A 25,093-nucleotide genomic window follows, 5' to 3' on the forward strand; every position below is an offset into this window, starting at 1 on the left:
TTTCACCACTGCTAGCCTCCGCTTCCGCGCCTGGCACTGATCATACAGTTGACACCGTCCCCTCCTCTTCTGCTGACGTCATCGCATCCCGTGATTCCGTGGCTGCACCTTCAAGCATGGGCGGCCCCCGGTGCTTTCAGAACGGACTGGCAATTTGGAGAGGGAAAGCAGGATGCGAACAGACCAGAGGCTTGTTTTGACAAAGAAATTAATATCAGAAGCTGTAGCTTTTGACTCAGAACTCAGTTGGTGCAAGAGAAGAGTTTAACAATCTGGAACGATTACTCACTTCGGGTTCCCGTGTCCCCGCAACCAGGGTGGAATTCTAGCAGGAGTTCCTTTGCATATTAGGCCACACACCCCTGATGTAGCCAATCCTCCAAGAGCCTACAAGGCTCTTTTTTTTGTAAGCTCTTGGAGGACTGGCTACATCAGGGGTGTGTGACCTAATATGCAAAGGAGCTCCTGCTAGAACTCCACCTTGACCCGCAACTATTCTCTTAGTCCTAAAACTGATAGAAGAGAATAGGTGGCTGTTGTGTGTGTAGCCCTAGAATCCGGTATCAGAAATTTGAGAAAACTGTAGCCAGTTGTAATAAGCCTCCCTTTAGAATTGCAGAACACATGGATTGACTTCCTGCCTATATAGTATCCTTTTTCTTGTGGTTGTTTTTATTTTCAGGAGGGGGGGAGGTAGCATTTGTCATAATCTCTGAAAATTGGGAATAGCAGGAAATGGTAAGATTTCCCACCCATCCCTGTCCTTGACTTCTTTGGTGAAGCAACTGGGACCTTGGCCACATGAGCTGATAACCATCCAGGGTTTTTTTTTTGAAGCAGAAACTCCTTTGCATATTAGGCCACACACCCCTGATGTAGCCAATCCTCCTGGAGCTTACAATAGGCCCTGTGCTACAAGCCCTGTAAGCTCTTGGAGGACTGGCCATATCAAAGGGGTGTGGCCTGATATGCAAATGAGTTCCTGCACATGAAGAAGAAGACTGCAGATTTATACCCCGCCCTTCTCTCTGAATCAGAGACTCAGAGCGGTTTACAATCTCCTATATTTTCTCCCTCGACAACAGACACCCTGTGAGGTGGGTGGGGCTGAGAGGGCTGTCACAGCAGCTGCCCTTTCAAGAGAGCTAAGGCTAACCCAAGGCCATTCCAGCAGCTGCAAGTGGAGGAGTGGGGAGTCAGACCCGGTTCTCGCAGATAAGAGTCCGCACACTTAACCACTACACCAGACTGGCTGCCTTGTAGTCAGAGCTTTGGTCCATCAAAGTCAGTATTGTTCTACTGACAGTGGCTCCCTGGGGTTTCAGGCTGCAGTCTTTCCCATCAGCTACAGCCTGGTCCTTCACTTGGAGATGCTGGGGATGACTGAACTTGCAAACTTCTGAACGCCAAGCAGATGCTTTACCACTGAGTCATGGCCCCTCCCATAAGCTGCTCCTCCTACAGGTGCCTGGTTGCAGACCCTTTGAATTAAGGTCGAGGAGCATCTGATCCTGGCGGGCTTCGATGTAAAACTAGAAGGAAGCTCCAGAATCGAAGGTTCAACATAGTACCAGAGGCCAGCATGGCTCGGGTTTTTGTAGGTGTTGGCTGAGCAGATATTTGGAGGAGCCACATCTGGAGCAATGCTCCCTCTAAGCTGTGGAGTCTTGCAAGCAAAAACTCTACTTTGTGAGCTACTGGCATTAAAATGGTGAGCTACTGCATAAATTAGTTTGCCTTGAGATCCAGTGTGGTGTAGTGGTTAAGTGCACAGACTCTTACCTGGGAGAACCAGGTTTGATTTCCCACTCCTCCACTTGCAGCTGCTGGAATGGCCTTGGGTAGGCCAACATGCTTCAGAATACAACACTCCCTCCTCATCTGTTTAATTTCTAGGTTTCAGCCTCTTTTCATATGCGCTACGGACCGGGCTTTTTTGGTAGAAAAAGCCCAGCAGGAACTCATTTGCATATTAGACCACACTTCTTTGATGTCACCATTGTTTCACATAGGGCTTTTTGGTAGAAAAAGCCCAGCAGGAATTCATTTGCATATTAGCACCCCCCCTCCCCGATGCCAAGCCAGCATATTAGGCCACACCCCCTGGCTCCAAGCCAGCCGGAACTGCGTTCCTGTGCGCTCCTGCTCAAATGATTACAGATATCAGAAGCAGGGAATGATTTCCTTATTGCCTGAGCTGTAACCTTTATTGTCAAGATTGGTTTGGTTTAGTTTAGTCCACTGGAGAGCCAGTTTGGTGTAGTGGTCAAGTGTGCGGACTCTTATCTGGGAGAACCGGGTTTGATTCCCCACTCCTCCACTTGCACCTGCTGAGATGGCCTTGGGTCAGCCATAGCTCTGGCAGAGGTTGTCCTTGAAAGGGCAGCTGCTGTGAGAGCCCTCTCCAGCCCCACCCACCTCACAGGGTGTCTGTTGTGGGGGAAGAAGGTAAAGGAGATTGTGAGCCACTCTGAGACTCTTCGGAGTGGAGGGCAGGATATAAATCCAATATCTTCTTCTTCTTCTTCTTCTTCACTCTCCCCTGCAAGCAAGCTCAGGGGGCTTGACAATAACAAATAAAACACTTAAAACAAGTTAATACGTCCCAAGAGGGTTTTGTATCAGGTGCAACTGTGGACGCTGAAGTGATATAAGAACAAAACGAGTGAGCAACAAAGAGAACCCGGGGGGGAGGCCAGTTGAGCCCCTATCACGTGTGCTTGCTTTGCCAACATTCTTCCAGGAGAACAAAGTTTTAATAATAATAATAAATTTTATTTATATCCCGCCCTCCCCGCCTAGGCAGGCTCAGGTTTTATTCCAGTGGCACCTTTAAGACCAACAAAGTTTAATTCTGGGTATGAACTTTCGTGTGCATGTACACTGAAGAAGTGTGCGTGCCTAGGAAAACTTACACCCAGAATTAAAATCTTGGTCTTAAAAGGTGCCACTGGGCTCAAACTTTGTTCTGCTGCTTCCAACCAACACGGTGACGCACCCGAATCTATTCTTCCAAGAGGTTAGCATAAAGAAACAGTTGCTGCTCATTGAGCAAAAGCTGGTTGTCTGAATCTGCCTGCTTTGTGCCCTTAGTAAAAGCCAGTCCAATAGCAAGGGGTCTGTGGAGCAGGACACAAGATCCTGTACTCGAGGTAATCTAAGGGTTTTCTAGGTGAATCATCTCCTCTACAATGTTCCCTCTAAACTGCAGAGTCTCGAGAGCAAAAATTCTATTTTGTGAGCTACTGGCATTGAAGCGGTGAGCTACTGCACAAATTAGTGTGCTTTGGGATCATCCTTCCTGAGCTAAGATGAAAAATGTGTGAGCTGGAGGCTAAAAATCTGTGAGCTAGCTCAGGCTAACTCAGTTTAGAGGGAACACTGCTCCTCTATCCTTTCTTCAGGACGCAACAGCTCTGCTCTGAGCACACAGTAATCAACACAAGTATTTTTCAGCCACATGTGAAAGGGGCCGTCCACAAAAACAGGCCTCTCTTGGTTGTGATGGAAATCCGCTGGTTTCCATTGCCTGAGAACGGGGTGGGGCTGGGCAGCTGCTTTTTATGCAATTTTACAGCTGCCCCAAATTTGCTACAACCCACTGACCTTGCCCTGTGAATCAGCTCACAGCGGACTGGTGGAAAGTGGGTCTTGAATTGAATCGGGGAGCTCAACTGAGGGGAAAGCATTCTGCCTCTGAGGAACTATGTTCCAAGGGGAAAGGGCATTGGCTATCTCAACATGATGGCAAGCTTTTTTTCCCTACTGAAGCAAAAAAGACTAAACCTTCCAGTGTGATTGTCGAAAGATTGTTTTGAGTCTAAGGTGGGATTGGGGCTCTTGTCGAAGTTACTGCCTCCTTGCTTGTCAAACTGGGCCTGTCGTTACTGGTTCCTTGGTGTTGTTTGGCCGTTCCTGTCCATGTCAACCAGCCACGATGACTAGTTCTTTTGCAAAAAAGGACCTATAATGTTTTACTTACTTCATTGATACCTTTTTTCTCAGTGAAGATCCTTAATAGGTGACAGCATTCTCCTGTCCTCCATTTTATAATCACAACGACCTGTGAGGTAACTTAAGCTGAGCAGGTGTGATGGGACCAAGGTCAAAGTGGGCATTCAAACTTTGGTCTCCTGGGTCCTTGTCTAATACCCTAACCACTGAACTACCCTGTGCTAGTTCATTGATAAAACTGGGCCTGTAGCCATCTTGAATAGCTTTGGATCCCACAAACCTAAAGTTCTATATCAGTAGAAAAAAGCAAGAGTCCAGTAGCACCTTAAAGACTAACAAAAATCTGTGGCAAGGAGGAGTTTTCTTAAGAAGTGAACAGTGACTTGTTAGTCTACTTGCTCTTTTCTGCTGCTACAGACTAACATGGCTACTCATCTTGAACTAAAGTTCTATCTTCTTGTGTGCCACCAGCATCTGTACAAGTTTTGCAAATCTGGAGGGGGGGGGGGGAGACAAGGATACCATAAACAGACCAAGGGTGGTGGTGATGTTGCCTGAGGTGGATAAATCAAATGACACTGCTCTTTTGTGCTGATTAGCAGGTGATAAGAGTCCTTCTTCACCAGCCCCACTGGCTCCCCCGTTTTTCTCTGAAGCTTGTATAGAAGAGCTTCCCCCTGGCTTGCATCTCATAGAGTACGCCTTTTGGTCACTTGCTGTCTCTCCCCCCCCCACCCCCAAACAAAAAAAATCAACAACACTTTGCTTTTAATGCCTGAGGCAACTGCTTTCTCTTATATTTCGGCAGGGCCATCTTTGCTTCTGGCACATCTCCATTTTACTGAAGGGAAAGCTGTGCCCCATCTCTGTGTTAGTGGTTTCTGGTTTTTCATTAGAATTTTGTTTCCTTAATAGAAGTTGATTAGCGATGTGCCTTGCTCTTAATTCTGCATTTGATTCGGTGCACATTCTGATTCCAGCTAAGAATGGATTTCCCACACACACAAATACACCTGTAGAAAAAAGAAATCCCATGTCATTCCATGTTTCTCCCCTCGCCCCATTGTGGGAAGCCCACAGATGAACATATCAGATGTGCGCATTGTAATGAAGTAAAATGTTATTCTGCTTAACCAGTGTTTGTATGTGACGTCTGTTTAGTGGCCCATCGCTGTGATAGTGTTTGATGATCTTGGTGTTATTTTCTTCAATAAATGATCTGAGCTTTAACAGCGGTCCAGTGTTGAAATATGGGTACTTTTCCTCATTATCTGACTGGAGAAAGGTTGAATTTTCGATTGAAAAGCAAAAGGAAGTCTAGCATCAGGGCTTTTTTCCCCCCTGGAAAATGTGGTGGAACAGAGCTCTGAAACCTCTTCATGGAAACAGGATTCTCAAAAAATGTTTAAAAGTTCCTGAGGGGCACCTGTGTGTTTCTCCTGTATTTCCCTCTTGAGAGTTCCAGCACCTCTTTTTCCTTCATTTATACCCTGCCTTTCTCCTCAGGGGGGTCCCAAAACAGCTCACATTCGCTCCTCCATTTTATCCTATGAGGTAAATTAGGTGGACACCCAGTGAGCTTCCACGGCAGAGTAGGGATCGGGATTCAGGTCTGCCAGATGCTAGTCCAACACTGTAATCCCGGGGTCCCCAACCTTTTTGAGCCTGCAGGCAAATTTGGAGGGCATGGGGGGCACAGCAACAAAATGGCTGCCGCAAGAGGTCAAGACAGCTACAAAATGGCTGCTGCAGCTTAACTTCAGTAACACTGTAGATCCCTTGTGCTGCAGTGGCAGCTGCGGCCAAAGCAACATTTTTAAAGATCTGCACAGGCAATCAAATCTCCCAGTAGTCAGTCAGAAGCCCTGCTGGGCAAAAGCCCTGGGCACCACCCACTCCCTAAAAACACTTGATAGGCACCAGAAAAAGCATCAGTGGGCATTATAGCACATCTACAGGCACCCCGTTGGGGCCGCCTGCTGTAGCTAGGGTGGCCAATCCCCAGGTGGGGGCAGAGGATCCCCTGGTTCGGAGGCCCTCCCCCCGCTTCAGGCTCATCAGAAAGCAGTGGGGGGGGGGGAGGGAAATGTCTGCTGGGCATTATTCCCTATGGAGACCAATTTTCATAGGGTATAATGGAGAATTGATCCGTGGGTATCTGGGGCGGGGCTGTTTTTTGAGGCAGAGGCACCACATTTGCAGCATAGCATCCAATGCCACTCCCCAAAATACCCTCCAAGTTTCCAAAGGATTGGACCAGGGGCTCTAATTCTATGAGCCCCTAAATAAGGTGTCCATATTCATTATTTCCAATGGAGGGAAGGCATTTTAAAAGGTTTGCGGTCCCTTTAAATGTGAAGGCCAGAACTCCCTTGAGTTCAATCGTGCTTGTCACACCCTTGCTCCTGGCTCCACCCCCAAAGTCTCCTGGCTCCACCCCAAAGTCTCCAGATATTTCTTGAATTGGACTTGACAACCCTAACTGTAACCCATATCCGGTGCATGAGAAGAGTGCCTTTTCATCAAGAAAAATAAGGGGAGGGGAGCTGCTGGCATTTTGCTTGGGAGAGAATCATTTTTTTACACACAGCATGTTGCTATTATGGGAGAAGCTATCGCTTAGACACAGAAGATCTATTTCAGTCACTGGCACCTTCAGCTAGAAAGTACATGTTAGGACAAAGCTCTCTGCTCAAAAGCTGCGAGTCAGAGCTATTGAGTCATGTGCATACATGAATGCAGAACGGCTGTGGCATGACTGGGTGGACTGACTTGCCTTTGAGGTGAACTGGGAGTTTGTCCTTAAGATGCTGGGAGTAGCGAGGGCCTGTTCATACAGGAAGGCCGTTGCTTGATCAGCAGAGAAACGTTAACATGTGAACCAGCCCTGGGGCTTCAGTAAGAGAAACAAAATGCTGAAGATAGAGGGGGCTGGGGCTCAGTGGAAGAGCACCTGTTAAGTATGCAGAAGTTCCCAGGTTCAGTCCCTGGCATTTCCAGTTAAACAGGATCAAGTTGCAGGTGAAGCAAGACACCTTCAAGGCCCGGGAGAGCTGGTACCTGTCAGAGCAGACAGTAGTGAGCTTAACAGATCAGGTGTCCGACTCCGTATAAGGTAGCCTTAAACATGTTCTCTTTTCTCCTGAACCCAATACCCAGAGCAGTGGCGGAAGACAGTGCTGCCGAACAGCAGCCAAATATGGCGACCAGGGCTTTTTTTTGAGCGGGAAGGCACAGCAATGCAGTTCTGGCTGGCTCAGTGTCAAGGAGTGTGGCCTAACATGCAAATGAGTTCCTGCTGGACCTCTTCTACAAAAAAGCCCTGTGTGAAACAATGGTGACATCTGGGGTGTGTGGCCTAATATGTAAATGAGTTCCTGCTGGACCTCTTCTACAAAAAAGCCCTGCGCAAAACAATGGTGATGTCAGGGGGTACAGCCCAATATACAAATGAGTCTGTGCTGGGCTTTTTCTACAAAAAAAGCCCTGATGGCGACTCCATGGGAGTTTCAAGGCAAGAGGCAAACAAGAGGCGGTTCGCCACGGCCAAACTCTGCGTAGCAACCCCAGCCATCCTGGTAGCTTCCTAGCCAACCAGGGGTGGAATTCTAGCAGGAGCTCCTTTGCATATTAGGCCACACACCCCTGATGTAGCCAATCCTCCAAGAGCTTACAAGGCTCTTTTCTGTAAGCTCTTGGAGGATTGGCTATATCAGGGCCTAATATGCAAAGGAGCTCCTGCTAGAATATGTGTGGCCTAATATCAAAGGAGCTCCTGCTAGAATTCCACCCCTGCAGCCAACTACTAACTGGGGCCAATCCTGCTTAGCTTCCGAGATGTGATGAGGTCGGGCTAGCCATCCAAGTGAGGACAAACATCATCTTAACCATCTCTAATGTATGAATGCCCAATCTATGCCCCTGGCTAGGTCACCCCCTCCCTAGTTACTGCCCTGCACATTACCCACACAGAGGTGCAGCTGCAAACCTGTACTGTGTGGACCAGTCTTTCTCCTCCGTCAAAGCAGAAGAAAAGTGAAGTGGTCTGTCAGGAGCTTGTTCATGAGGGACAAAGTTCATTGTTTCCCTCAAAGCTACAGTTCATGCCCGGGCACATATACACATATCGCTGTTCGTGACCAAAACGGGTTTATTCAAGACAAGAAAGGGATTTGTAGTGGGAGGGGAATCAAGTGAAGGTCTCCCCTATCAAGTGCTACTGTCTGTAATAATAATAATAAATTTAATAATAATATTTATATAAACTATTTTCAATAATTAGGAATCTTTATCTGTGTTATTTCCAGAAGACTAAACTGGAGACAAAAATTTTGCCAGCTGTTTTGAATGGGCATGTCCAACCGTCAAAGAACCTGCTTATCCCTTGGCTACCCCTAATGTTTCTCCCCATTCACCCAAGGGGTTAAAGACACCTGCCCCTCAGCTCCCTGACCCATTTTCATCGGGACCTTCTGTAAGGTCGTTTCACCCGTGGACGAAGTGGCCGCCTCCAGGTTGGGTGGCCTGTGGATTATCCGATGCTTGTATAACGACGAGGTGGTGCTGAACCGCCTCCTGCAGTCTGGGCACGCAAAGGGTTTTTCACCAGTGTGGACTCGCTGGTGCCGAACTACGTCCGCTTTGTCCCGAAAGCCTTTCCCGCATGTGACACACCAGTGGTTCTTTTGTCCCCGGCGGTTCAGTTTTTTTTTCAAGGGTTTGTTGCCTTCTGGCCTTGGCATGAGGTCCCTGTGAAATTTCTTCATAGGCTGAGGCACTGCTTCATGACTGCTTGTAAAGGTACTGGAGGCATTCTCTTGGAATGTTCCGGACAGCCTCTGTGCTGATCCCACTGGATTAAACCAAGTGCTTTCTTGACACACACGCAGTTCCCCATTGCCTGCTGGAAAAAAAAGGGAATTTTCAGCAGAAATCACACTGTATATTATGGGTTATCAGCAAAAGCAAAACTGCCAGGGGAGAGCAAAGTTTGAATCCAGTGGCACTTTTAAGACCAACCAAGTTTAATTCTGGGTAGAAGCTTTCGTGCACATGCACACTTCATCATAAGAGTGCACACAAAAGCTTCTACCCAGAAAAAAACTTCGTTGGTCTTTAAGGTGCCACTGGACTCTAACTTTGTTGAGAGCCAGTTTAGTGTAGTGGTTAAGCGCACAGACTCTTATCTGGGAAAACCGGGTTTGATTCCCCACTCCTCCACATAAACCTGCTGGTGTGACCTTAGGTCAGCCACGAGTTGTCTCAAAAGCTGTTCTGTTGAAGAGCAGTTCTGAGAGAGCTCTCTCAGCCTCGCCTACCTCATGGGTAGTGCGGAGGGGAAGGGAAAGGAGATTGTAAACTGCTCTGAGAGTCCCTTGGGTAGCGAAGGGCAGGATATAAATCCAATCTCTTCTTTTTCTTCTGTTGCTTCAGACAAACATGGTTACCCACCTGTATCTGCCAGGGGGAGAGTTTCATAGCTGATCAGTTTTATGGCTAGGATAATATCCACTGTATTTTGTATCGTGTTTTCACAAGGAGTAAGATAATTGTGCCCTTTACTTGCCTTCCTGAGTCCTCCTCCTTTGATGCCTGTCTTCAGAGAGCTTCTGACTGCAGCTAATGACAGCCATGCCTTAGAGTGGTGATTCATGCAGAGACACAACAGGCAACCCCCTTCAACAATTGGGAATTCCACTCTGCCTTGGAATAAAGGCTCCAGTCATGCTCCGTGCAAAGATGGAGCAGAATTAACAGATATAGATCGTTCAGATTGAAAGAGGCAAGGCAAGAGTTCTGTGTCATGTAGAGACAAACTGTGGGTGGGGAACAGGAATAAGTATTTTAACTGCTCTGGATGGGTTTAAACTCCCCCTAAAGAATCAGGTTCACAGAACAGGAGTACATTTGGACAGGAAGGGGTCTGAATCTGCCCAGAGGCCCTTTTCTTAGCTATGGCTAGTTCGCCAATAGTTGCCATTCCTGGAGAAGGACAAAAATGACTCAGTGACGCAGAATCTTAGTTACAGCCAGACTTGACTCCTGCAATGCACCCCATGCGGGACTGTCCTCGAAGACAGTTTTGAAACGTAAACTGGTGTGACCCTGTAAAGCCAAGAGCACAAGCTGCAAATTTGTTTCTGAGCTCAATTCAAGGTGCTTAATTTAATTTTCATGAGGGAGCCTAAATGGTTTAGAATCTCTAAAAGATGGGCAACCCAAATCAACTCGCCCTGGCACTGAGATCCATATGTAAACTGGTCTGCTGTGAGAACTGGTTTGAATAGAAGCTGGGTCGGCTGGGACTCATCAGAGGGCTTTATACCCCCATAAGAACAAAAGAGAAACCATGTTGGATCAGGCCAATGGCCCATCCAGTCCAACACTGTTTCACACAGTGGTCAAAAAATTTATATATATACATACTGTGGCTAATAGCCACTGATGGACCTCTGCTCCATATTTTTATCCAATTCCCTCTTGAAGCTGGCTATGCTTGTAGCTGCTGCCACCTCCTGTGACAGTGAATTCCACATGTTAATCACCCTTTGGGTGAAGAAGTACTTCCTTTTATCCGTTTTAACCTGACTGCTCAGCAATTTCATTGAATACCCACGAGTTCTTGTATTGTGAGAAAGGGAGAAAAGTACTTCTTTCTCTACTTTCTCCATCCCATGCATCCCAACCTCTATCATGTCACCCCACAGTCGACATTTCTCCAAGCTAAAGAGCCCCAAGCATATAAAAACACACACACTCCAGAAGCAGAAGCAGAAAACTTATTGCTATCAGCCATCATCCCTGAAAGATGACGTGACAATCAAAGCCGGGACCACAGAGGTTACTGTAAAAGAAAACACCTCAAAGCCTCTGCGTGTAACAAAAATAATACATTATTCCTACTTTTCCAGTATGTACTAGTAACAAACACAGTGCTTACAGTGATAGCCAAACATAATATAAACAAACATATTTATACAACACAAAATCCCTCCGGAACCGAAAGCACACCCTGCTCCTACTGTATGATGGATCAATGTCCTATAGAAAAAATATGGAGCTGTAATACAAGTCCACTCACCCCCCACCTGACAATATCCAAGACCAGTCCAATATTGTTTCGAGTGCAGAGACTCTTCTTCTTGGGACCGTCTTCTTTATTGTTGATTCAGTAGGTAAGCGGTGCTTCTTTTAATTTTTGTCTCACTTTCATGGCTTTGTTTTCATTTCTCCTTGGAACGCCTGCAAATTATCTTCATATCCACTACACCAAACTGGATGAGGAATTCTGTCCCCCCAAGATGATGATGATGATACTGGATTTATATCCCGTCCTTCACTCTGAATTTCAAAGCGGTCACAATCTCCTTTACCTTCCATCCCCATAACAAACACCCTGTGAGGCAGGTGGGGCTGAGAAAGCTCTTCCAGAAGCTGCCTCAAGGACAGCTCTGCGAGAACTGTGGCTGACCCAAGGCCATTCCAGCAGCTGCAAGTGGAGGAGTGGGGAATTAAACCCGGTTCTCCCAGATAAGAGTCCGCGCTCTTAACCACTACACCAAACTGGCTCGCCAAACTGAGATGAAGATGTGCTGTCCCTTCTAGGATGAGCCAACAACTTTCACTGTCCAGAATGGCTTTGAACCGGATTAAGGAGGAGTCAGTGAATGTCCACAGACCAGCGCCAGCCCAAGGGTGTGTGGCACTCCAGGCAGAAGCCCCCCCTGCTGCCACACCCCTCCCCTTCCTTGTGCCCCCTCCTGCGGTACTGCAAAGCAGTGCCATGCTCCATCGCACCCCCCATCCTCCCCTGTGCTGTGTGGCGAGGCGGCAGCACCTCCTTCCCTTCTTTCACCCCACCTGCACATTCACAGCCCGACGCAGCGTGGATTTTATCTTTAGAACGACAGGGCTGAAATGGCTTGGCTCCCCCCTCCTTTCCGGAACTGAAAGGGAGGGGAAGCCAAACCTTCATTTCAGCACAGTCGTTCTAAAGATAAGATTCACTCATGTTGGGCTATGAATGCACAGGGTGGGGGGAGGGACGGGAAGGGGGTGCCACAGCCTCGTGCTGTGATCACAATGGCAGGGCAGGGCAGGGAAAAGAGGGGCGGGTGTCAGCAGGGGGGAGGCGAAGGGAAGGGGGCGGGCGGCGGCAGTGGTAGTGGCAGGCGACAGTGGCAGCCAGTGGAGGCAAGCAAACTAGGTGCTTGCCTGGGGCACCGGGAGGGGGTGGGGAGTGCAATTTGGCGCCCCCCCTCCTGGCACCCTAGGCAACCGCCTAGTTTGCCTAGTGGGCGAGCCAGCCCTGCCACAGATACCACAATGGGGATTTCTGTTTTAAACCAACAGCCCCCAAATCTTCCACCATTTCTACCAAAGTTTACCCCGCTCCATTCATACCTGTATAGGGCTTGGATTCCAGATGTTTTTGCAGATGCCTGTTGAGGGCTGGTTTTTGTGTAAACCCTTGCCCGCACTCCGTGCACTTGTGCGGTTTCTCACCCGTATGGACCGTCTGGTGCCGGAGGACATGAGAAAAGTCTCGGAAGCTCTTCCCGCACTCCTGACACTGAGAGCACTTGCCAGTGGCGGGGCTCCTCTGGCGGGGAGTGTTGCTCTCAAAACCTGTTTGGATGGAGGCAAAAGTGGGTGAGCGTCCACCCCATCTGGGTAAGGGGAGCAAATCAGGACTGTAGTGCCAAACTGGTGAGATGAATCTGTTCAGTCCACTAACAAGCTGCAACTCATTCATCAAGAACCATTTCTTAAAAAGTTTTTAACCTTTTCAATGTGCACATGAATACACCCAGGGGTGGAATTCTAGCAGGAGCTCCTTTGCCTATTAGGCCACACACCCCTGTTGTAGCCAATTCTCCAAGAGCTTACAAAAGAGAGCCTTGTAAGCTCTTGGAGGATTGGCCACATCAGGGGTGTGTGGCCTAATATGCAAAGGACTCCCGCTAGAATTCCACCCCTAAACACACCCATATGAAGCTGCCTTATACTGAATCAGACCCTTGGTCCATCAAAGTCTGTGAACTCAGACTGGCAGAGGCTCTCTATGGTCTCACCAAGAAGATATTTGACGTCACCAGCTACCTGATCCCTTTATCTGGGGATGCTGGGAATGAACCTGGAACCTTCTGTAGGCCAAGCAGATGCTCTACCTCTGAGCTATGGCTTCTCATAAGAACATAAGAGAAGTCGTGTTGGATCAGGATAATGGCCCATCCAGTCCAACACTTTTGTGTCACACAGTGGCAAAAACTCAGGTGCCATCAGGAGGTCCACCAGTGGGGCCAGAACTCCACAAGGCTTCCCACTATTGTCCCCCCAAGCACCAAGAATACAGAGCATCCCTGCCCCAGACAGAGCGTTTCCTCTATAACTTGAGGCTAATAGCTACTGATGGACCTCTGTTCCAGATGTTTATCCTTTTGTAGGTGTCTGTGCTTAAAGCCACAACCACACAGCTTCTCTCCCTCTCTCTTAGCTTCCTATATTCTCTTATGACACCCGGCTTGACCCATACCCCAGTATGGCTCACCTCCCTGATGTTTCTGCAGGTGTCTACTGAGAGCTGGTTTCTGGGTGAAGCTTTGCCCACACTCGAGACAGCTGTACGGCTTCTCTCCCGTGTGTACGGTCTGGTGTCGAATGACATGCGAAAGGTCTCGGAAGCTCTTCCCGCATTTTGGGCACTCTGGGCGCTTGGGACGCGGGTGCGTCTTCTGGTGCTCAACGAGTTGCCAGGCGTCTGGGAAGGTTTCACCGCATTCAAGGCACCAGTGCTTGTACTCTTCCAAGCACACCTCGGTTTCGTACACCCCTTCACTGCAGCGAGTGATTTCCTCCCATGTCAGAGGCGGCTCTGTCCTGTGATCCTGCTGAGGCCCGCAACGGCCTTCAAGCCACCCAGATTGTCCTGAGAGTACCTCAACTGGCACCGGCAGCTCAGAACTTCCCTGCTGAGAAGGACTCAAATTATTCCCATTCAGAGTTCCCTCGCCTGGTGAAATGGGATAAACATGCAGGCATCTGTCTTTCCCTGGACCGGAGAAAGAGAGAGAATGAGGTTGGCTTCCAGTGGCCAAGATAAGAACATCAGAAGAGTCCTCCAGGGTCAGACTGAGGGTCTCTACCTAGTCCAGTATCTTGTTCCCCAGAGTGGTCAGACAGAAAATTCTGGGAAGTCCCAAGTGGAGAAGGAAAGCAACAGTTCTCCCCTGAAGTTTCGCTCCAGCAACTACTATTCAAAGGTATAGTGCAGGGGGGTCCCCAACCTTTTTGAGCCTGTAAGCACCTTTGGAATTCTGACAACAGGTGGGGGGGGAGCAATCACAAAATGGCTGCCATAGGAGGCAGAGCCAGTCCCAAAATTGGAATTCTGACAAAGGGCAATGGGTGAAATCACTAAACTGAGTATACTTGGTCCATCTAGTTTAGTACCATCTGCACTGACCTTCAGTGTCTTGGGCAGAGAGAGATCTTTCCCAAGTTCTGAGGTTCATTTAGGTGAGGCTGCCAAGTACTGAACCTAGAACCTTCTTCCTGTAAACCATGGGCTCTAGTCTTCAGCTACACAGTCATTCTTGACAAACAGAGCAAATACATACCTGATAAGTTTGAATCCTGCCTGTCCTCCAGCTGAGTTTCCCCACATAAATATCTTGCTCCAGAGCCCAGTTGAGACCACTCTGTGTCAGAGGAGGCTATAATCACATCCTCCTCACAAGGTGCCATCATCTGTAAGAGCAAGAACAATTCCCAGCAAGGTGATATAACAAATCTGGTTGGGTCAGTGCTTCAGGTAAAGCTGCCCCTCCTTGGCCTCAGCATGGATCTTCTTGTCAATCTCGCACCATTAAGGTCTCACACCATTAAGGTCAAGGAGGGAATCTCACCTTGTGTTGACCCCCCCCCCTCAAAAACAAGTGACTAATTAGCCCTGATTCAAAGGGGTCTCTCTCAAAATTATGACATTTCTCTGAAGGCCTACCTCAGAGTCAATGTGTTGGATATTTGATGTAGGGCCTTTTCCTTAGAGGCGTGGTCTCCAGACTTTTTGGGTCTGCAGGCACCTTTGGAATTTTGACACAGGGTGGCAGGCACAACCACAAATGGCTGCCAGAGGAGCCAGAACAAACCACAAAATGGCTGCCACAGGAGCCAGAACTAACCACAAAATGGCTGCCACAGGAGGTGGAGCCAATTACAAAATGTCAGAGGAGCAAGTTTATCCATAACTACAAAGGCTACTCTTCAACGTATCATTCAAAAGCTGTTTAACAGGGTGGGATTTGATCTGCACAGCTGATGTGATCTCCAGTGGCTATTCAGAAACTCTGCTAAACAGCCCCACTTTCTAAAAAATAGGCACCAGGATAAATGGTGGCAAGTGCTGGGGTGCCTACAAGCACGTTGGTGGGGGGGGTCTGTCTTAGAAGCACCCTGTACTTGGAACACTTTGCTCACTACTGCATGCTTCTGAGTTTGTGAGGAGGGTGTTTTGTCCTCTTTTTAACACTGCTTACTTGTTTTTATGGGGTTTCAGAGTGACAACAGAGTTATATGATATTTAGTTATTGGCTTTATTTGTGTTTTTATTGGAAGCTACATCAGAAACCTAAAAGCTAAGGGATTTAACTATACAGGTCCATCCTGTGTCAGGCCCAGGCTTTCTTGAACAACACACACTGGAAGTTCCATGTTTATATTGAATTCTCATGAATTCTTGTGCTGGGGCGGGGGCTGACAGTGATTGACTGTGAGGGGGGCTTTGGAGGGTGGACTCTGTGGCATTGTACTCCACTGAGGTCCCTGTCCTCCCCAAGCACCACCCCCAAATCTTCAGGAGTTTCCCAACCTGGATCTGACAACCCTACCCCCAACCTTAACCCACAGTCTCAGTGGGCCAATGGGGACAGGAACATCCTAGCCCTTTCTGGGAAATCCTGTCAGGTCCAGTGAGGACAGGAGAAGAACTTGGGTCAGAGCTAGAGAGCTGGGGGAGGAGTCAAGGTCCATGGAGGCAACATGGCCTGTTTGTTGGGGCTATCCCACTGGGTCAGAAGATGCCCACACAGGCTGGGTCTAGCCCCAATAGGTGTGGCCTTCTGCTGGCAGAGCCGCAGGAGCTCCTATTAGGCCACACACCCCTGATGTAGCCAGTTCTCCAAGAGCTTACAAGGTCCTTTTCTGTAAGCTCTTGGAGGATTGGCTACATCAGGGGTGTGTGACCTAATATTCAAAGGAGCTCCTGCTAGAATTCCACTCCTGGGCAAAGGGATGTAAGGAAGTACCTTAGGCAGGCTGAGAAAGAGGAGGTTGGCTTGGTTACAGGCAGGGGTGGAATTCTAGCAGGAGCTCCTTTGCATATTAGGCTACACACCCCTGATGTAGCCAATTCCTCAAAACGGCCTTGTAAGCTCTTGGAGGATTGGCTACATCAGGGGTGTGTGGCCTAATATGCAATGACCTTCTGCTAGAATTCCACCCCTGGCTACAGGAGTGAAAAAGCTGGACACAACAGAGCTGTAGATGGGTAGGTAGAAGGCCTATGGCCTCTTTCTCTCGCCCTCTTTGCTCTTTTTCAGGTTATCCTCAAACTTCTCTGAGTCTAAAAGCATGCTGATGTAAAATCTCTGTCTGAAAATTCTTTCGCCATATTGCTCTCCCAAAATTATGGTAGATTACCATCATCTGTATTCTAGTATTGTGAAGAGTTAGCACAGAGGTCAAAAGTGTTAGGAGTTTATTGAGATTTTTGTTTTGAGGAATTGTCCTCCTGGGCTGTGAGTAACTAGTGGAGAATTTCTGTTTGGGGGAAATTTGTCTTCTTCACTTGAGAGGAACAATGGAGAATTTAACTTATAGAATTTCGTGTTTTCTTTAGAGAATTTTTGTTACAGGTTTCTTCTGGAGAATTTATCCTCTTGGGTTGAGGAATATACGAACATATGAAGCTGTCTTATACTGATTCAGACCCTGGGTCCATCACAGTCAGTACTGTCTACTCAGACTGGCAGCAGCTCTCCAGGCTGAGGTCTTTCATATCACCTCCTACTTAATCCTTTTAACTGGAGAAGTCAGGGACTGAACCTGGGACTTTCTGCATGCCAAGCAGATGCCCTACCATTGAGCCACAGTCCCTCCCCTATAATCTATAATAAGAAGCTGAAATGGAGGAATAAACCTTGTTGCCTTAAAATGTTCACTGAAATAAAACTTCTCCCTATTCTGAGGCCTCTTCTCCCTACTGTATTCTGAGGCCTAGTAAGCCTTCTGGGAAGTGAGAACATCCTTGCAAAGACCACTGCTAGAACCAGAGCATCAGAATGTTCACATTAACATATTGCTAGTTTCGCAGGGTTCAGGTAGAAAATAAGCGAAACTAAATTGATCCTTCAGCCCTCTCTCACCTTGGTCTCTTGTTGCTGGCTCCTCAGGAAATCCTCCACTAGGACTACCGCATGAGAACAAGCCTGAGGGCAACAGTCCCGGAGCCAGCTCTGGATATCCTGAGGCAGAATTGCCAGGAACTGCTCCAGGATGACCAGCTCCAGGATCTGTTCCTTGGTGTGCCTCTCGGGCCTCAGCCACCGGTGGCAAAGCTCCTGGAGTCGCCCACAAATCTTGCGGGGTCCCTCAGTCTCCCGATAGTTCAGTTGCCGGAAGCGTCGCCGCTGCATCTCTGCATCAAGGGCCTCCTTTCTCATTGTGTCTTCCCTTCCCGTCCCATCACCTCCATTGTCTGGATTGCTCAAAGTCTGCAGAGCGTTTCTGTCATCCTCCATTAGGAGCTGAGTACTTCCTTCTCCTCCAGCCCACTGGCCAGTATCAGAGATTACCTCAGATGAGGCTGTTGTATTGTCCCATGCCAAAGTTTTCAACTGCTGTTGGGTTTCCTGTCCAAAAGTAAGGGGCTGCACAGCCTTCAAGACCTCCTGCCACTGAGTTTCCCAGCACTGGGACAATGCTTCCTCGGGTCCCTGAGTCACCTTTTGGGGCGCCACACAGCCTAGAAACTCCCCAATAGTTCCCACCTGGACAACACGAGGAATCACATTTTCCTCTTCTGGGGGCCTTGCTTGGGGTGTCCCCACAATTTTCATGCCAGGGTTTGCTCCCTGCTGTAGAACAGTCTGGAAAGGCCAATTCAAGGCGGCCATTTTGTCCGCTGACACTTAATGGGAGGCTACTTCACACAGGGAGGAGGAGGAGGAGATGCCCTTCGTTTTAGGTTCACAAGTCCATGAGAGCAAAGATTCTTAAATATTAATTGTAGCGAGTCCCTCAAGATTAACAGCAAAAACAAAAACAGAGACCAGGTTTTGAACTCTCTTATCCAAGGTGCGAAGACTTGGGTCTTCAAGGGTTTACCACTGTAGGGCACCAGAGAGGAACATGTGCATTGCCTAGCAACCAATCACACTTCTCTATACGGGCATGTCTCACACTTTAACAAGCTGGTTTGACAGACACAGCAGGTTCCGAAGGTATTCAGGCACGAAGTAGTTTCTACAGAAACGGAACAAATATCTGAGAAAGGAGCTTCTTTTTCCCTGAAAGAAAGAAATACAAATTGGAGATACCAAAAGAAAAGGAGCCTTGATTCTCCAAAGCTTACCCTCATCTTTAAGGTGCTGTTGGAGTCAAATTAGCTCTTCCAAGCAGGACTCTTTTTTTGGGTAGAAAAAGCCCAGCAGCAACTCATTTGCATATTAAGCCACACCCCTGACACGAAGCCAGTCAAAACTGTGTTCCTGTGCATTCCTGCTCAAAAAAAGCCCTGCTTCCACGGCAGACGAACATAGCTACCCTCCTGCAACTATCACACTGAAACTGTTTCAAAGCTTTTCACAAAAATTCTCTTTAACAATAACAAATAAAAAAACACATGGAAAAACCCCCACAAACCAGCACATCAGGGCAGAGGCTGAACTAGAACTCATATCCCAACTCTAACATTCTAGTTTTCTACAAGCAGAGAATCCTTTTTGTATGGAGAAACCTTTGGTCATATCAGCATACATGAAGCAACCTGACTGGTCTTTCCAGGTCAGTCTTGTCTACTCTGTTTTAGGGGGAGGTGTTTGTGAGTTTCCTGCATTATGCAGGGGGGTGGACTAGGTGACCCTGGAGGTCCCTTTCAACTCTATGATTCTGTCTGGTAGCTGCTCTCCAGGGTCTCCGTTGGAGAGCTTTCTTGCCTCCTACAAAATTGGAGATGCTGGGGCTGAACCTGGGACCTTCCGCACAGCCCAAGCAGATGCTCTGCCTCTCAACAAGATTCCTAGCTGCCTTCTACTGAGACTCTTGAACTATCAAGGTCATGTCTTCTCTGCTCTGACTGGCAGCTGCTCTAGAGTCTCAGGCTTTCACATTCCTTATTATCTAATCATTTTCAGTGGGTATTACAGCAACTGAAGACCTTCTGAGTCCAAGCAGGTTGTCTCTCACTGATGTGATCCCTTCAGGGTAGAGACATCTACAAATGCCATGTATGTTTGTAGCAGTATAAAAGGACAGGAGCCGAGTAGCACCTCAAAAGCTAACAAAATTTGTGGCAGGGAAGGAGCTTTCCTGAGTCACTGCTCACTTCTTCAGAACAGTGACTCACAAAAGCTCACTCTTCTCTACAAATTGTGCTAGTCTTTAAAGCACTATCCAACCCTTGCTCTCTTCTACTACAGACACGTATATAGATCCAGGTGGGCAGCCATGTTGGTCTGAAGCAACAGAACAAAGCAGGAGTCAAGTTGCACCTTTAAGACCAACAAAGGTTACATTCCGAATAAAACTTTGTTGGTCTTAAAGGTGCAACTTGACTCCTGCTTTGTCCTACAGAAAGGTATGTTTGTGTTTGAGCAGGGTATTCAAACTCCCTAGCCACAGAACCATGCTCTGCTGGTATGAGAAATATTAATTCCACACTGATACTAACACAGGCTAACAATTAAGTGTGACTCACTCTTGACTCCATTACTCCAGATCTGCCTTAAGTCTCTGGGTTTTCCTAACTGGATCTGCTTTTATTGTTTTTCAGGGAACTTTCCTTTATATTTTTTTTCCTTCTGGCTTCAGACTACTCCCCACCGTCTCTGAATATATTTAGGTTCCATAAATACACTAAACAATTCCATTTTGTAAGGCAACTAAGCTATAAATTATGCATTCTGTGTTGCTAAAGGAGCAAAAGAATTTTAACTTTGGGAGGAAAGTGTTACCATCAGTGTTCCCTCTAAGCTGAGTTGGCGTGAGCTAGCTCACAGATTTTCAGCCACCAGCTCATACATTTTTGTCTTAGGAAGGATGGCCCCAGAGCACACTCATACAGTAGCTCACAAAGTAGAATTTTTACTCACAAGACTGCAGCTTAGAGGGAACATTGGTTACAATATATTTCAGTCCCTCCCTCAATTTCTGGCCCCCCTCTAAAAAAAAAAAACAACCCAGGAAAAAGCTGGGTATCCATGGACTCCAAATTTCTGGGACGTGGGCATTTTTGGTTTCTGCATACTGCGAAGCTGGTTTTCAGTAAGGGGAGGGAGGCTGGGTTATTTCAATCGTTGCAACTTCGCCAGAACCTCTCGGGTCCCTCCCCCCTTGCCTAGGCCGGTGCATGGCGTTGGATGCGCGGCGCCTGCCAATCCGAGCCGAAAGGCATGCGCGCACATGACAGTGACACTGGTACATACAGGAAGTGCGCCGGGATCAGCCCGGGGAGAGGCGCCTGGGTCAGAAACGCGCTGATCTGGGGGGTTATCCACCTGGAAGCCTCCCCCGGTTTCCAAAACGGAGCGTCTCTCTCCGACTCTTGCGCTCTTTCTCCGACGGATCTTCCAAATCCTTCTGCTGGCGGCCAACTGCGCATTCCCGGCGCGCCGGACCGGCCGCGCAGCAGCAGCAGCAGCCAGCCAGCCGAAGACACTTCTTAGCAGCCGCTTCCTACAAGGGAGGGAGGCGGGACCAAAACAGGAAGAGGCCATGCCGTATTTACATCTTCTTCTACCCTCCACCCCCACCCCGCGGACACCCACATTATCTCATAAGCTTAACCCTTGGGGTGGTTCTTCTGCGCGCCTCTGTAAAATCTCCGGGTAACCAAACTCGCTGCTAGAGGCAGAAAGAGATCATCAGACCCGTTGCACTTTCAGACTGGATTATCGCGGAATGGGGCGGGGAAAACTCAGGGAGAGACTAAACCAGGGGTATCGAACTCATTTGTCATGAGGGCCGGATCTGACATAAACTACACCAGGGGTGGCCAAACTTGCTTTACATAAGACCCACGTAGAATAAACGCCAGATGTCTGAGAGTCAAAAGACATGAACATCAGATGTCTGAGAGCTGCTAGACAGATGTTTTGAGAGCCACAAGACAGGAAGGAAGAGAGGGAGGAAAGCAAATAGATGGAGTGAGAGAGGTAGAAAGAAAGCAACTTTAATTTTAAATGCATTATCCAGGCTGCCAGCAAGGGATTTAAAGGGACAAATACCTTCTTCCCAGCTGGCCTTCAGGGTAGTGGGGGCTTCAAGAGTCACACAATATGTGTGAAAGAGCCACATATGGCTCCCGAGCCACAGTTCCCATAGTTGGGCTGGGCCATGTCAGGCCAGGCCATGTGTATACTTATTTAAGATTAGGTAGAAGAGATATAAACTTTATAAAGGACACAGACAAACACAATTAAAATTAAAAAAAAAACTTAAAAAACTTAAAAATGCATAAAACATTATCACTGGTTGGACTTATACTTGTTCTCCCATACAATCCAGGGAATTAGGCAAAGAAAGCTCTGGCTCTTTCCTTTTTTCCCCATGGGACTGGTGGGGGTGGAGCCTCAACCAATAGAAGGAAGAGAGGCTTGGCTCTGTAGCTCTGCTGTGTGATTGAGAAAGCCTGGAAAAACAAGCTCTGCCTTCCCTCCCCAAGGGAGGAATCTCAGCCAATGGAGAAAATAGAGGCTTTGCTCTGTAGCTCCTGTACAATTGAGCAAGCCTTGCAACGCAAGCTGTGAGACAGAAGGAAGCAAGAGATATGGAGAAGGAAGCAGATGACAGCTTGGAGCCTGATTTGGCCCGTGGGCTGCGAGTTTGACACTCCTGGACTAAAAGAACAACAACATTGGGGTCCAGCGGCACCTTTAAGACCAACGAAGTTTAATTCTGGGGATAAGCTTTTGTGCGTGCATGCACACTTCACTTCTTCAGTTACATGCACATGGAAGCTTATATACCCAGAAATTAGGGTGCTGCCAATCCCCAGGTGAGGGGGAATGGGATCCCCAGGTTTGGAGGCCTTCCCTCCCCCCACTTCAGGGTCATCAGAAAGTGGGAGGGAAATGTTTGCTGGGCCCTCCATTATTCCCTATGGAGACTGATTCCCATAGGATATAACGGAGAATTGATCTGTGGGTATCTGGGGCTCTGAGGGGGTTGTTTTTGAGGTAGAGGCTCCAAGGATAGAGATAAGCTGGAACGGGTCCAGAGGAGGGCGACGAAGATGGTGAGGGGTCTGGAGACCAAGTCCTATGAAGAAAGGTTGAAGGAGCTGGGCATGTTTAGCCTGGAGAGGAGGCAGCTGAGAGGTGATATGATAATTTTTTTAGGTGCCATTACAGCAAATGTTAATTTTCATGTTCTGTGAGCTGTAATCTTTAAAAGACCCACCTGGAGGTTGGCAACCATACACACCACCTTAACTCCTTGGGCTTATACTGCAGATGGTGCTGTAGATGCGGAAGGGATCTCAGTGACAAAATCCTGAGCCGGGACAGTCTGGTCACTCCAGGGACCCAAAGAAGTTGGCAAGTCATGTGATTTACAAAGTCATTCCAGGTGGGTTGCTGTGTTGGTCTGCTGAGAGGCAAGTCTGGGAACACCTTAGAGCAGAGGTGTCAAACTCATTTGTTATGAGGGCCGGATCTGACATAGATGAGACCTTGTTGGGCCAGGCCATGTCAGGCTAGGCCAGGACATGTGCATACGTATTTAAGATTAGGTAGCAGAGATATAAATCTTACAAAGGACATAGACAAATACAATTAAATATTTTTTTTTACAAAAATTTAAAACATCCTTAAAACATTAGCACTTATTGGTTTTAAAGGTGCTTTCCTTGTATCTCTCCCATGGGATCCAGGGAACTGGGCAAAGGAAGCTCTGGCTCTTTCCTTCCTTTCCCAGGGGACCAGGAGGGGGAGGAGCCTCAGCCAATAGAAGGAAGAGAGACTTGGCTCAGTAGCTCTGTTGCATGATTGAGAGAGCCTGGAAAAACAAGCTCTGCCTTTCCCTTTCTCCCCAATGAAGGAGCTTCAGCCAATGGAGAAAATAGAGGTTTTACTTTTTAGCTTCTGTGTGATTGAGCAAGCCCTTCAAAGCAAACTGTTATGCAGAAGGAAGCAAAAGACAGACAGAAGGAAGCTGATGACAGCCAGTTGCTTGGGGACCGGATAGGAGCCCTCCAGTGGGCGGGGGTGGGGTGGGTGGGTTTCTGATTCGGCCCCTGGGCCTCATGTTTGACACCTTTGCCTTAGAGACTGATGAGATCTCCAGGGTGTGAGCTTTCAAGAGTCAAAGCTCCCTTCATCAGATACAAGTAGGAATTGTGAGCCCTGATCACATATCCCAGTTTGAAGGCGGGAGGGGTGTTGCAAAGAAGGGAGTCAGGATGCAGAGGTACAATGCAAAGCAGCTGGGTTAGAGCACAGGAGAAATGCTTAGGGGTAGAAACTTAGCATCTGTAGTGAGCATCACAGCCCTGACCTGGATGCCCCAGGCTAACTCGATCTTGTCCAGTTTCAGAGCCAAGCAGGGCCTAACCAGGGGTAGGCTCTGCTTAGTGCTTGGATGGGATGGCCTGCAGAGTGTGTAAATGGGGGCCCAGGGGGCCTTTTGGGGGGCATGGCGTCTCTCTGCAGTCCTGTCAAAGAACTCCTCACACCTGTGGCAGTTTTGCCTTGGTGAAAGCACAGGAGCTCTGCCACCAAACATAGCTGGCAACCCTATGGCCCAAACTGTGGAGGCAACTTGCCTGGCTGTTTCCATCATCCCTGCCATCAGGTACGGGGTGCTAAGGGTTAAGCCATCAGAGCACTCCTTCCTAGAGAGGCCCAGAAATGAGAGATGCATGGGGGAATCCAAATACAGTCCTCCTCTCCACCTTCAGACTTTGCTTTCCAAGGAATGGTATGCTTTGTGTTTGTTTTGAGGAGGGCAATGCTTGACATGGTCCCCATAATGCTAAATCAGGGATGTCAAACTCATTTGTTATGAGGTCTGGATCTGATATAAATGAGAGCTTGTTGGGCCGGGCCAGGCTGTGCCAGACCAGGCCATGTGTGTACCTATTAAGATCAGGTAGTAGAGATATAAATTTTTTAAAGGACACAGACAAACGTGACTTTAAAAAAAACCCTTAAAATGAAACACACTTAAAACATTAGGACTTGTTGGTCTGAAAGGTGCTTTCTTTGTATTTCTCCCAAGGGATGCAGGGAACTGGGCAAAGGAAGCTCTGGCTCTTTCCCTTCCACCCCAGGGGACCAGAAAGGGAAGGAGCCTCAACCAATGGAGAAAATCAAGATTTTGCTCTGTAGCTCCTGTTCGATTGAGCAAGCCTTGCAAAGCAAGCTGAGATGCAGAAGGTAGCAAGAGAGGGAGAAGGAAGCAGAAGAGCCAGTTGCTTGGGGGCCTGATAGGAGCCCTCTAGGGGCCTGATTTGGCCCCCAGGCTGCATGTTTGACACCCCATGCTAAATGGAGGCTGAGGCTCCATCTAGTCCAGCATCCTGTTTCCAACGAGGGACAGTCATGAGAAGAGCAGCAAGGCAGCAGCCTCCCCCTTGTGGTTTGTCTGGGTGTTGGTACTGAGCGATATTTATGGTCTCTGAATAGGGAAGTTAAGGGACATAGGCTGCCGGTGTGGTGTAGTGGCTTCTCCCCTTTTCTCCAATAGCCGCTTACATCACCCTCAAGCTATGGACTACTAGGAGCTAAAAATGAGTCGTGGCTTATTCTCAGGGGGGTCCCGAGGTCAGGAGGGAGGGAGGGTATTACAAATGATCACAGTTGTGTTTCGGGAATGGGTGGGTGGGGGCACTATGGCTGTTTGAAGTAAATAAACACACTTC

General features: G+C 48.1%; 1 protein-coding gene across 1 annotated transcript; it reads right to left on the minus strand.

Annotated features, from left to right (window-relative positions):
* Nucleotides 1–8,086: 8,086 nt before the first annotated feature.
* On the minus strand, nt 8,087–20,930 carry LOC132571168 (zinc finger and SCAN domain-containing protein 30-like). The gene is made up of 6 exons (XM_060237853.1): nt 20,658–20,930; nt 17,379–18,521; nt 14,574–14,703; nt 13,505–14,005; nt 12,358–12,582; nt 8,087–8,857 (listed from the first exon to the last, which is right to left on the minus strand). The coding sequence occupies exons 2-6, from the start codon at nt 18,126–18,128 to the stop codon at nt 8,349–8,351; spliced, it is 2,115 nt and encodes a 704-aa protein (XP_060093836.1). The 5' UTR covers nt 18,129–18,521; nt 20,658–20,930; the 3' UTR covers nt 8,087–8,348.
* Between the last annotated feature and the right edge of the window lie 4,163 nt (nt 20,931–25,093).

Source organism: Heteronotia binoei, chromosome 5 (assembly GCF_032191835.1).
Source record: "Heteronotia binoei isolate CCM8104 ecotype False Entrance Well chromosome 5, APGP_CSIRO_Hbin_v1, whole genome shotgun sequence".
In the NCBI taxonomy this organism is placed as follows: domain Eukaryota; kingdom Metazoa; phylum Chordata; class Lepidosauria; order Squamata; family Gekkonidae; genus Heteronotia; species Heteronotia binoei.

Bases quoted from the DNA above. Each gene is read 5' to 3' on its own strand.
- LOC132571168 (XM_060237853.1), bottom strand. From the start codon at position 18,128: ATGGCCGCCTTGAATTGGCCTTTCCAGACTGTTCTACAGCAGGGAGCA. The intron at 14,006-14,573 runs GTATGTATTTGC...TCTCCGGTCCAG, and splicing joins GCAGGATTCAAACTTATCAG to GGAAAGACAGATGCCTGCAT. The intron at 12,583-13,504 runs GTGAGCCATACT...CCATCCAAACAG, and splicing joins CCTGCAGAAACATCAGGGAG to GTTTTGAGAGCAACACTCCC.